General features: G+C 44.7%; 1 protein-coding gene across 8 annotated transcripts in view; it reads right to left on the reverse strand.

The window, feature by feature from the left end:
• Positions 1–13,534, reverse strand: part of Ehmt1 (euchromatic histone lysine methyltransferase 1) — a 137,378-nt gene that overhangs the window by 12,423 nt on the left and 111,421 nt on the right. For 7 of the 8 annotated variants that reach the window (XM_034505488.2, XM_034505490.2, XM_034505487.2 and 4 more), the window contains 8 exons: positions 12,479–12,583; positions 7,110–7,264; positions 6,107–6,274; positions 5,772–5,916; positions 4,955–5,032; positions 4,091–4,206; positions 3,149–3,235; positions 2,656–2,734 (listed from right to left, as the gene is read on the reverse strand). In XM_034505488.2, the coding sequence (XP_034361379.2) occupies positions 2,656–2,734; positions 3,149–3,235; positions 4,091–4,206; positions 4,955–5,032; positions 5,772–5,916; positions 6,107–6,274; positions 7,110–7,264; positions 12,479–12,583 (933 nt within the window). Of the gene's footprint in view, positions 1–2,655; positions 2,735–3,148; positions 3,236–4,090; positions 4,207–4,954; positions 5,033–5,771; positions 5,917–6,106; positions 6,275–7,109; positions 7,265–12,478; positions 12,584–13,534 lie in introns of those variants that run through there. The other variant, XM_076937510.1, reaches the window with a different exon arrangement.

Below are 13,534 nucleotides of genomic sequence, written 5' to 3' on the forward strand. Positions count from 1 at the left end.
ACTCAATCTACATACCGAGTTCTAGGCTAGTCAGGGCTACAAAGTGACAACATATTAAAAACGTGCCGAGCATGGTGGGGCACGCTTTTAATCCCAGCGCTAGGGAACTAGAGGCGTGCAGATCTCTGTGAATTGGGAGGGCAGTCTGGTCAACAAAGTGAGTTTCAGGACAGCCAGGGTTGTTAAACAGAGAATCCTGTCTTGAAAAATCAAGTAGTAACAATAACAATTAATAATAATACAGCAACAGCAAATCCACAGAAGATATAAAGATGTCTAAGAGACACATAGGAAATTATTCATTATTATCAACCACCAAGAAAATGCAAATTAAAACTATAGTACATAATAAATCAAATATGGTGGTTCGAGCCTGTATTCCAGCTCTTAGGAGGTTCAGACAGGAAAAGAAGTTCACTATCACCCCAGCCTGCACAGAGAGATCCAAAATGGATGTTATGGATGTACAAACAGACTGACAGATCGAAAGATACAGCATAGTGCCTGGAGCCAACATGGTTGCCATTCCCTATAATCTGAGCACATGGAAAGCTGAGGCAGGAAGAACAATCACCATAAATTTGAGGCAAGTCTGATTTATATTCCAAGTTCCAGATCAGGACTACATAGTGAGACCTATCTCCAAAAAACAAAAACAAGTAAATATGCATAGAATGTGTGTGCATGTAAAAAAAAAAGTAAAATAAAAAAGTGTTGGGCTAGTGAGACCATTCAGTGCACACATGTATACACACACACACACACACACACACACACAACTATAACAACAAAAACAACAAAACATTTTTTAAGAAAAGTGTCTTTCTTTTTATTAGGAATGTGAAGTGGTAAAACCTCCTTGGCAAACTCGTAGTTTCTTTTACCCTCACCATATCATAGCTTGTATCAACCAATAAGGGAAGGATCACAGCTGTCAAAAGTGACTGTCCACTCATTACAGTGGGCATCAGAGCCCTGCAGGCTGGTCTGAAGAATCTGCCTGGCTGATTTTGAAGCCATCCTCAAGATAAAATGCATGCACTACAGTAATTTCGGCTAAGCAGGAAGGAACCCAGGCACTGAGGACACCCATGAGTCACACGGCTGAGTTGTGAAGAACAAGCATCAATATGGGAAACCAACTCAATACACTGACCTCAGTCTGTGCATCTCCAAGCTTGATGGCAAAACAATTTCTGGAAATATTTGTGTTTTAAAAACATAAGTAGGATGCTAGAAAAGCCCATGGAATATATAACTGAAAGACTGGTAACCAGACTACCACAAAACACAAAACAGACTTATCTGTCACTGAAGAAGGAAGGGGAACCTGTAACACCCAGAAGGGATATGACACACACACCAGGCCGTGTATTCAATAGGAGAGGAGCTCTCATAGTCACCCCTTCGTGTTTTGTATACACAAGCACACAGAAAGACAAAACCTGCTTGAATTCAGGAATTGACAAGATTTTGACACCCTTGAGCCCGAGAATCATGTTTGTTTTTTACTTGTGTTTGTGTGGGGGTGTTATGTTTTGTTTTGTTCCAGGATGGCCTTGAACTAGCCAAGGAGGAAGAGCTAAACTTTTGATTTCCTCGTCTCTGCACCATGTGAGTGCCTGGAGGCAATGGAGGCCAACAGAGGGCATTAGAACCTCTGGGACTACAATTACAGACAGTTTTGCATTGCCATAGGGATGCTGGGAATTGGACCCAGGTCTTCTGGAATGTCAGGCAGTGCTCTTACCTGCTACCGAATCTTTCCAGTACCCACAGCTGGTCATAACATAGATCTTGCTTCACAAATGCTAACCTCTTGAGTAGCTTCAAGAGTCAGAGCCTGGGGTCAGAGTGGCCCAGTTCTCTGGGGATAAAACTGACTCCATGATTGGGTGGTTACAGTTAGAGCATAGAAAACCTTTATTTCTTTACCAACTGGCAAAGACTGTGAGATTTAGATGTATTTACTTAATAACTAAGCAGTGTTTTTCATTACTTAACTCTGGCTGGTTTCAGACTCAGAGATCTGCCTGTTTCTGTTCCATGTGCTAGGACTGAAGGTGGTGCTAGCACACCCAGCTTTGAGAAGCTTTTAAAGAACAATTTCTGAATTCAGAAACAGTGATGGACTGGGATGGTCTTAGCCACCTTTTGCCTGGTCCAGAAGTCACTGGAAATCTTAATCCTGGAGCAGACCAAGCTTGGTCCTCTATTTTCTCCCAACATAGAACATTAGTGCCCTGATGTCAATGGAAACAGAAAAGCCTCCCCATCACCCACATTTCTGCATCTCCTGCTGCTTCCTATATGACTCTATGAGCTGTTCCTACTGCTTGTCTTAGTGGACAAGCCTGGAAACTGGGGGAATATAATGAGGAATCTCAGGTAGCTATTCCCTTGAGGTTCGTGGCTTGCTACAACAATACAGCGTTATCTCAAGCTAGGGGCCTATGCCTTGAACACCAAAATGAGACCAGAACTATGAACTAAAACCTAACACATGTGTAAGGAGCCTACACCCATACACATCAGTGACTCTAGAGCTAGTCTGCCTGTGCCAACCACTTTTCAGAATCCAATTAAACAAAGTGCCCAAGTTTTACATTTTTGCAATCATTTGCTCATATGCTTTGGCCCGTCACAACACATTACCTTATTGTCAAGGTCAAAGAGGTAAGAGTCCTCTTCCCGAACATCCGCTTCCGAGTCCGAAATCAGCTCCCCTACATATCTGCAGTGAGAAAAGGGAAGACCCATCTCACGTCTGCGCCCTCAGACCAGGAACTATGCCACGGAAGGATGCAGACACAGGACACTCTGGAAAAGTTCGATGGGCTAGGACCTGGATCTGGCCCCCATGTGTCTGCAGTGCAAGGTGAGGACCAAGGATGGCTTACCAAGATACTAGTATTAGAATTCAAAAGCTAACACTTTTAGTGAATAACTGAGGTAGAAAGTCTGAACACAGCCCTAGAGCTAGCACCAAGAGCCCGGCTGGTGTAACTAACACCTCCACTGCCTGTACCCACTTCTGCCTTCTGCATGACAGTGAAACATGCTCCCAGGGGCATCCCAGAAATGAAAAACAAAACAAACTAACAAAAACACAATCAACAGAGCTATAGGACTCTAGGGACCCACTTACTCGCAGACAAAGGTACCCAGTGGAATATCCTGGAGGGACCGCACACCCCAGCCCATGTCCTGTGTCCGATAAAGCTGCAACCTTGCCCTGGAAAACAAGTAGAGGGTAGGTGGACATGTACCTGATGGTCCGCAAACCAACTGTATCCATTCTGAAGTGAGTAAGATGAGCAGAAAGAAAAATGGTGCAGGTTCCAAATCAAGGAAGAATTAGACTCTGTAGGTGACTGAAAACAGTTCCAGTCACCTTACAAACCCAGCACCATACAGAAAGGAAGCTGAGAACCTAGGATTCAGACTGTCAAAGCATAAAGTACAGCAGCCCTTGGTTTCCTCAACTTGTGGTCTAACCCACAAGGTAGCAGTGAAGACTAAAGGTATTCACCTCATAGAAGTGTTTCCACTGGAAGTAGACTACTGCCATTCTATTATTAGGGAGTATGCCAGCAACGAGCAGCCAGGCAGGCTCCTATTGGCTGGGCAGGTTCTAGGTAGACCAAGCTTAAGTAATTCACCCTCTCTTCAAAGCATTCTCAGATAATGCCCATCCTATTGGCATTTGTCCCCATTTGTAAATATGGGGACACAAGTACAAAAGTGTGTGCACTCTGCCCTTGGTGCACTATCAACAGACCATATTTACCAATGTTTAAAACTTGATCTGGCTATGACACAGGAGGCACAGGAAAAGGCACACGACAAAGAGAGGGGGCTCAAGAACCAGAAAGGAACACAACAGTCTGAGAAAAGCCAACCAACATCACCATTCTCAATGTTGGCTGGCTTTTCTAACAATAAAACCAAATGAAACAAGCCCACTCATACCTAAGCCCATCAAACTTGGCTGGTTGTTTACAAACACATTCCTTCTCCCAGACATTGGCTCCACCCACAGATATACATGCCTCTGGCCAGCGTGGCCTAAGGCATCTACACCCCTCACCTGAGACCATTTTGCACCACACGATTTCGGCAGTTCCTCCAGCATGAGCAGGCATGATTGCACTCGAAGATCAAGGGTGGTTCTGCCATGTTGAACTCAGGCAGAAGTCGGCCATCCTATTAACAGATGGCCACAAGGGCCAGCAGATGTTAACCAGCATTCCCAGTCTGGCTTCAGATATACACAAACAAAGGCTTATGGATAGAAATAACAGGGTTAGGCTCCACATCTGTGGTTTGAGTGGAAATTTCACGAGGTATGATGCAGGTTTGAGGGCCTCTTGGAGAAATCTCTCCTGGTTCCTGCCTGGTTAGTACTGTTCTAATTCTCCTGCTCTGCCCTGCCTCAAGACCATGCACCTCTTCTCTCTGTATACTTTGCCCCTGAGCTGCAGCCTGGGCCCCAAGGCTCTGTCTTGGTGCCTCCTCCCACTAGCACTGTCATTACTTGTAATGCCATGACCCTGACCTCAGGCCACTGTGTCTAGTGATACTGGTCGTCCAAGCTTGGCCGTCCAGACTTAGTCCCTGGCCTGCTCTTTCTATTAATCATCTCTTTGGACAAATGTATGTGGTAAACACATGGCAGGGCTCACCAAACAAAACAACAAAGACATTTCCTCCTATGCCTATGCCAGGACAGCCACTGTACCATCCAGGTAGTGACAAAAAGACATGGGTTTCAACCCTAGGATTCTGGGAACCCATACCATAGCCCCATAATCTGCTTAAAATCACCCCTTAATTTCAGTTTACCAGCTCACCTCCAATTGTCCCAATGTCACTAGGACATCTGAGAATCAGAAAACATGCTCACAGACTTACTTTCACAGAACTCAGCACATCAGCACATGTGCTTCCTCACCTTATCATACCAGCATCGCATGCTCAGCTGGCCACACATGCAGGTGCTAGAGGAGCAGTCATCTACACACACGCAGTACTGAAAACAAGAGTGCACCACATGTCAGACAGGCATCATATTCCTGCTACCTAGCCCTGCCCTTGCAACTGCCACCAAATGCTCGGGAAAATCTCAATTGCCTTTAATCTGCTATAGTCTCTCTTAGGATCAGGGTAGAAAGGCTTGGGACACCCTGAGGAAAATGCACCATGTTGGCAGGGAGCAAGCAGAAGTTTAAACAAGAGTAGTCTGCAGAAGGCTAAAAAGCCTGTTGTACTCCAGACAGGACACCTGTCACGAAAGATGAGAATACAGAGTCTCACAACCAAACTAACGCTTATACAGCTTACTCTGTGAGAATCAGGAGACTCCCCAAGTACAACCATAAGTAAGGAATAGCCTTTCAAATGAAAAAGTCAGAGGTGGGAAAGCTGTGTGCCGGGCTATGGCTGCTGGGGCTGGGGAGCATGCAGTGCCTACTTCTTAGACCAGCATGGACTCTCTTGATCATGACTTAAGAGCCAGGTAATACTGAGGCTCCGAGAAACCACTGATCAGGGACACTTAGGGTCTTCAATAGGCTTTCAAAGTCTGCTAGGAAAACTAGGGTACTGCCTAACAGAGAACTTGAGATTTTTATCTTTCTTCCACCTCTTTCCTTTAAGACAAGTACAGAGAGAACAGGATCTCCTGGGAAACTTCCACAGGCCTTCTTCCAGAATGGTGTTAAGTCCCAGGACCCAGTTCAAGGGACTTGCCACCCCTTATTCCCACCAACCTGCAAATGAGTAATGTTCCTGTCAATGTTCATGGGGGACGTCACACAGTTCTGGGAGACGTACTTATAGTTGGTGGGACATAACTCGCTATCCACAGCATTGACACAGGGAATGGGAATGCGCTCATACCCTCGGGCAATGTCTCTGCACAGAAAAAGGGAGATGTTACTTGTGTTTCAGATTCTGCCCCATGAGAGACAGACACATCTGCCAACCAGTACCCACACTAGACTTAGAGCCTGGGGGGTAGGGCTTCACAAGTGTTTGCTCCAATCTCTTCTAGCCAACCTGTCAATGGTTTGCTAGAATCTTCTCAGTCTTAGAACCTTCTCACCTGCTCACCGTCTTCTCAACAGCAACAGGCTTGTCAGGAGCTGAGTCCTGAAGTGCTTTGCTCATCTGCAGTGCACTCCACACCTGGGAGTTGAGGCTTGCACACTGTAAGGGAGTCTCTCCTTCCTTGTTTTTCAGAGTAACATCTGAATCCCGAGAAAGAAAGAGGCTAAAAGGGAAAATGTAAGCCAACAAAACATCCAGGTCTGAATTTAGAAGAGACGCGGTTAGGACACATGAATGACTAGTTATCTGTCATGCAGCACCAACTTCGAGCTCAGTGACTCTAGCACAAGCATGACTTGCCAGGAGCACAGCTGCTTCCACCCAATACTTATAATTAATGAGGCATCAGTCTTCTCACATGAACATGTGTGTAGGAGCTAAGAATGTTTAGTTAATTTTCTTAGACTTTGTTTTTTAATTTGTCCTTAAGGATAAAGGAAGTGGTATGGAGAACAGGTGTTTGGGGTAGGCAGAAGGGCAACCCAGCATGTCTGCCTGATGAAGGAAGAAGAGCTGCCATACCTGTGCTAGAGAGTTGCAAGTACCACAAAGCCACTTCATTCCCCTTTCCAGGTAAAGGGGAGGACCCACCTGCTCATCAGAGCAGTCACTGCCCTCCTTTTCCTCCCAAAGGAACATATCAGACATGCTACACCATGGACACCATTGCCAGAATGTAAATCCTGCTTAAAAGCGCCCTAAACAACCACCATTTCCACCCACGAGGGAGAACCAATAGTACCCAGTTCCTCCTGGAACTGTCCCCACATTGTTAGGTCTGAGACTTTTCAACTAAACCTGTGGGTGGTTTTGTTTGTTTCTGTCTTCTTGGACAACTATGAGCCCAAAGGGCCCATAGCTGGTATGAGATATCAATTGGGAAATGTACTTCTCCACCTACAGTGCATCAGCTCTAGGTAGAGTGTGGACACAGCCATTTAGCAGCTACTCTAGGTAGCCTGGCAGCAAGAGCTATGCTGGCATAGGGCCGCACTCACACAACACAGTCGTAGCGATTCTCCCTGGCTGCGATGTGCAGAGGTGAGTCTCCATGGATATTCACAGCATGCAGGTCACACTTGGCAGCCAGAAGTATTTCAGCTATGTCCACACAGCCTGAAAATGCTGCCCAGTGCAGACAAATGTTCTCCTCCTGCAGAGATAACATGAGAGCACAGTGAGGATGGTTTCTGGCTCGAACACACTGCTAGGACCAGAAAAGGACAGTTTTGGGACTTGAGCACAGCTGGTTATTCCTAGCACAGGCTACAGTGGAGAAGGGATCTGTAGTTTCACCAAACAGATAACAAAAATCTCATCTAAACTGCAGCATTTACCTGTTTTTTTGTTTTTGTTTTTTTGTTTTTTTTCACTTTAAAAGTAATACAGGTTTGGAGAGATGGATCAATAGTAAAGACCACATGTTTCTCTTGCAGAGGGTAAGGAGACCCGAGTTTGGTTCCCAGCACCCACACACCACCTATAGCTTACAATCACCTATTAACTCCAGAGGATTCAACACACACATCTTAAAAAATTTAGGGGAAAAAAAGGTAATATAATCACATAGAGATTATTTCGAAAATAGAGTAATAAACACTTATGCCACCTTGAATAGGATAATTATTAAAATAACAAGTAGTAGACTTTTCTTTTTATTAGATTTAAAAGTAGAAGCACTTAATGAGACCTAAGTTTGACCTCCAAAACTCATGCGAAAGTGAAAAAGAAATCTGAGAAAATATTGACAGATGATGACATCTGGGGAAGAGTCACTTTCCTTAAGGATATGGGCAGTGATGGTTCACAACTGGATTTGGTAGTTATTTAAGGCAAAATAACAGAACATTAAGTTGGACAGGAGTGAAGAGGTAGGAAGTGGATCTGAGGAGGGTAGGTGGTCAATATAATCAAACACAGTTTATGAAATTCTCAATAAAATATTAAGTATTTTTAAAAAGCTGAAGAAATGACTCAGTGGCTAAGAGAGCTTGTTGCTCTACCATGAGGACTAGAGTCTGGCCCCTAGCACCCACACAAAAAGCAAGGTGTCCTAACTCTGTGGGATGTATCATCTTCTGGACTCTGAGTGTGCACACACATATGGACAGACACACTCACTCATGCTTTAAATCTCATCAAGCAGCAATACTTCCTATAGTCTCCTGTCAGAACACAATGACAACAAACCCCTGTAGGCCTCTGCCTATCTCTGCTCACCATCCCTCTGAGGGCTCACCGTAACTGAGCCTGCAACTGCAGCCTACACATTACAAAGCTTAGAGCTTTTCCTTTCCACCGAATGTCCAGCCCACTCCACAATTAATAACTCTCTTAATTTACTGAATGCTGTTTTTTCTCTGGAATGTAATACTCATGATTATTCTTTTCCACTCCTTCTTGTCCTCTTTTTCTCTTTCCTGTGGATTCTCTCTCAGGTTTAAACCTTCGGAGATAGGATTTCTGGTTATACATATAAAAGGTTGGCTTCCTTCTCCTCAGGAATGCAGCCATAGACAAAAGTCTAGCCTGACCACCCCTTAGTTTCCGGGGATTCCTTGCAGAGAAAGCCATCCCAGACCCCATAGTATCAGATCTGCCTTCTCTGTCAAGTGGGCAATGCCAAGCTACATCCCAGGGACCCATTCTGCAGGCCTGCAGAGGGTCACATTCATCTTTAATACTCTGGTGCTCTCCGACAATTGGACAGTCTCCCTTCCAGTGTCCACATGATAAGATGGAGTCAGGGCTTTTCAACTCAATGAACACTTGAAAACATAAAAACAGAACGAAGACAGAGTGTATTGTCTACCAGCCTCACTCACAAACTGCCCCAAGCACAGGCTTTATCATTTCATTTATTTCTAAAACAAACACTAAAAGCAAACTGCTTTAAGTCAACATAAGTACTCTGTCAAAAACCTTAGCTATTTTGAGTTCTTTTCTGGTTGGCATCCTCAGTGATTTTCAGCCCTCTGATTGTACATGGTTACATCCCCACACATCTCAGAGGAGCTTGAGTAAAGTCCTGACTTCTCAGGGTCATTTTTCTTATCAGAATGAGTGTGGCATAAACCCACTGACCAGAAAGAACTATACACCAAGCACAAACATTGCCAAATATGAGGCAGGATAGAGTCCATTCTGACATGAAAACAGCATGAGTAGCAGGAGGAAGCAGAGACAGGGATCGGACGTTCAGTTGGGAAGGAGCAGCTACCCAAGGTATGGCGGACAGTCTTCCCAGAAGTAAGTCTGCTCAAACAGAGCAGTGACACATGACCAATGCTCAAGACGCACTCTCCTCACGGGCAATGTAGAGAAAAATAGCCTCAAGTTTGAGGTGGAAGATGGAAAGAAACAAGACTTTTCTGCTACTGAGGCCTCCACAAGGATGTACTAGGCTAGACCTGGTCTCCTGTCTATGAGGAGATCATGAGCTCTATGAAAAAAGAATGGCTTTCTCCACTTCAGCACTGGCAAATGCTCACTTGAAAAGGAAGATAAGGAGGAAGAGGAGACAGGAGAAGGGAGAGGTGAAGGGCAAGGGGCAGGGGCAGGGGCAGCGGCGGCGGCAGCAGTGGATTATGATGCCTTAATCCCAGTCCTCAGGAGGCAGAAGCAGGCAGATTTCTGTAAGTTTGAGACCAGTGTAGTCTATAAAGCAAGTTCCAGGACAGCCAGGTCTGGTCTGTTACATTGTTTGTTTGTTTGTTTGTTTTGAGAAGGGTTTCATTCTACCCCAGAGTAGCCTGGCTAAATCCATAATAATTCACCTGCTTCAGTCTCTCAAGTGCTGGGATTAAAAAGCATGAGCCATCATGTCCAGCTAAGCAACGGTCTTAAATAGAATATAGAAAGCAGGCTCCGCACATATACACAAAAACAAAGACTATTCTAATGTTTCCACTTTTCCAGGCCAGCCAAAGCCACTCAGTGAGCTCCTATGTTAAGGAGAAGGGGGAAACAGCAGCAGCAGCAGCAGCAGCAGCAGCAACAACAACAAACAACTGCTACCCAATGAAGCACGAGCTAAAGATCTGAACACATCCTTGACAAAAAGCTATAAAACAGGAAAAAGCCCTCAAAATGATGTTAACAGCAAACAGCCAATACATGAATAGACAGTAAATGATGATTACAACAACCAGAAGCCAGAAACAGTACGCACTCTAAGACAAAGTGGTGGCTCCTCGAGTTAAGTTTCCACTTCCAGGATTCATTTAGGAGAAGTCCAGGCACAAATATTTGCAGCTCATAACAGCCATGTGTCCACCAAAAGAGGGTCAATAAATGGTCAATAAATAGACATTTCAGGCAACAAGAAAAAACTACCAACGGAGTGCACAATAAATCCAGGAGAGTCACTCCTACTGAGAATTAGCCACCATTTTGACAAAACCATGGCAAATAATAAGATGCAGGAAGAAGGCCAAATGCGAAGAGCTCACTGTGCACTTTCAATTCACTTTAGTCTGCAGCTACATGTCAACAAAGCAGCTAAGTACAGTATCATACTGGGTAAGTAACAAACTTAAGGGCTAAGTGTGGTGGCAGATGCACTGATCCCAACACTCAGGAGGCAGAGGCACACAGATCTCTGTGAAGTTGAGGCCAGCTTTTCTATATAGTGAGTTTCAGGCCAGCCAGAGCTACATAATAAGACCCTGACACCAATAAACATACTAACAAAACCAACACAAAAGCCAAACCTGACAGCTACCTAATCCTTCCATATTGTAGGAATAGCCACCAATACAAGTCTGACAGCCTAAGCTTGATTCCCCAGGACTCATGTAAAGGTAGAAAAAAGGGACTGACTCCTGAAAATTGTCCTCTGACCTCCATATAGCTGTTACATGTGCAACCTCTACCCCTCAATACATAAGTTAAAAAAGAAAAGAAAATGATAAAACTTTAAAACCTCAGCATCAGCCGGGCAGTGGTAGTACACACCTTAATCCCAACACTCAAGAGGCAGGCGCAGGCAGATCTCTGTGAGTTCGAGGCCAGCCCGGACTACAAAGCTAGTTCTAAGACAGCCAGGGCTACACAGAGAAACCCTGTCTCAACAAAAAAAAAAAAAAAGAAAAGAAAACTCGGCAGCACCCTAAAATAAAGCCAGATGGCCTGTGAAGAATACTTGATTATGGAAGGCTGGAAGAACTACCACACCCTACTCATGTATCTGGACCAAACACTGCTCTTAAACACAATGCATGGAAGTGTCAGGACCCTTTCATGCTGTACTGGACCTTGTTAACATTGCTTTTTTAGTTTTTACCCAACTTTTTTACCCAATTTGCTTAGAATGGACTAGGATGGCCTTTAAGGGATTCTGTCCCCTCTCTGTAACCAAGTTTCATTATATAACTCTTGAGTAAGTTGCAGATTTGGAAAAGCATCTGGAAGAACAATAAAAATAGCAGTTAAAAGAGTTTGAATGAGGGCACAGTGCATGGGTGGGAAAAGGCGTTCTTGGAAGCCATAAGGTTGCTAAATGAGACTCTCAGGCCAGAAGCAGACTCCAATCCTAGGAGTTGCTGGCTGGCGAGGCTAGGCCACGGTCCACAGACATCAAGGCTATTTCTACCGCTGTTGGTTGCACACCAGAACCAGCTGAGTTTTTATCATCAACTTGATATAAGCTAGAATAACCTAGGAAGAGGGAATTTCAATTAAGGAATTAGTCCAAACAGATCAGCCTTTGGCCAATAAACCCACTGGTTTCCCAAAGTAAACAATGGTGGAATCATGGCTCAGCTTGTGTAGGGCCTTACAAACGGGGCAGACACTGCTTCTACCTCTCTGTGAAAAGGAACTGTAGCAACAGATGGGTACAACTGTTTCTTTGGTCTGTGATCAGTAGCCTATCTAGGATGAACAGACATTTGTTCAGCTATCCCCAGAAAAAGTCACCTAACGCCTAGAGGGATAACAAAACTATTTCTGACTCCATAAAACTAGGCACCACAAAGTGTATTAAGTCAGTCCATTCACATTTCTTTTTCTTTCAGATCACGACCCGTACATGAGACCTGGTTCCTAGTGGTTTTTCTTGGGCTCCTCCCCCAGGTCATGTCAGTCAGGGACATGAGCCAGGAGAAAAGGATCAGGCAGTGATTCACACAAACTACACACCCATGAATGCTCTTACACAGAGGCCAGATTTACAGGGATCCAGTAGAAGATTCGTAATTGGGTCAGTAAGATGTTGACTACAAAGGGCCAAAACAACCATCATGCGCTAGAACTCTACTTGAGAGTTTTAAGCTCTCCAGAAGGAAGGAGCTGCTAGGTAGCCTGGCTCTTCTGGCCTTCTAAGAGGCATTGTCCTTACGATTCCTAAAGCACCATGACAACTCACATTGTCCCGGATATTGATGTCAGAACCTTTAGACAGCAGCAGCTTCACCAGGTCCACGTGCTTGTACTCAGTGGCCCAGATCATAGGTGTCCAACCACCATCATCCTGAGTGTAAGAGACAAAAGATATCACCACCACAGACAGCAAATGAGAGAATAACTTCATGCACCTTGCTCAGGGACTGTGTGTCCTCAGAGAACTGTTTTCTGGAAAGTCAATACAGGTGCTGGCTCCCACCAAAGGCACAGCCCCTCTCAAGTAGGAGAGATGAGCTGCTGGCTGAGCTTGCTGCTTCAGCTAACACTGGTGTCAGGACTAAACACTCAGTCAGCCAGGAACAACCCAGGGAGGACCCATAGCAAGGTTTGTGGGAAGCATGAATAGAAAGTTTCATTCTTGCTTTTGGTCCTGTTGACGACAAAGCACAAGACCAACCAGCAGATAGACTAATGAATATCAGGCACAGAAGAAATTGTCACTGCCTCTTTTAGAAGAGCAACAGGGGCAGAAAGAACAATCTTGTCTGCTAACTCTAGAAGGTCCATTAAGGATCTCATGAGTCGCCTTCCTAACACTATGGTGAGATCAATGTATGTTAAGTATTTCATTTAGACCAGAAAAGGTATTCTGCAGAAACTGAGTGTTCTGTTAGTACTCACCAGTCTAGAGGTGGGAGCCAGCCTCCTCCTACACACCTCCAAAGGGCTCCCTGTCCACAGACACATGCATGTCCTTGTAGACATACATAACCTCCACAAATGAAGATGATCTCTCTATAGTCAACTATAGGCATCATCAGAGACAGTGGTGACAAGGGCACACATGCTGCATAACCACCAGCCCAGAGTGACAAGGATAGAATGTCTCACAGTAACCCAACAGGGTTAATAAATATGTAATGCTAAAGGCAGTTAAAATAAATCAGACCGTGCTACTTTCAGATCATGAAAAAGACAGTACAAGCAGCCAGGACTAAAGCAAAATGGTAGGAAGGACCTGAGTAAAGATGCAGGGACATGAGGGAGAGGAAATGTAGCCTTAAACCAAGGATCAGAG

The sequence above is a fragment of the Arvicanthis niloticus genome, chromosome 6 (genome assembly GCF_011762505.2).
Source record: "Arvicanthis niloticus isolate mArvNil1 chromosome 6, mArvNil1.pat.X, whole genome shotgun sequence".
NCBI lineage: Eukaryota > Metazoa > Chordata > Mammalia > Rodentia > Muridae > Arvicanthis > Arvicanthis niloticus.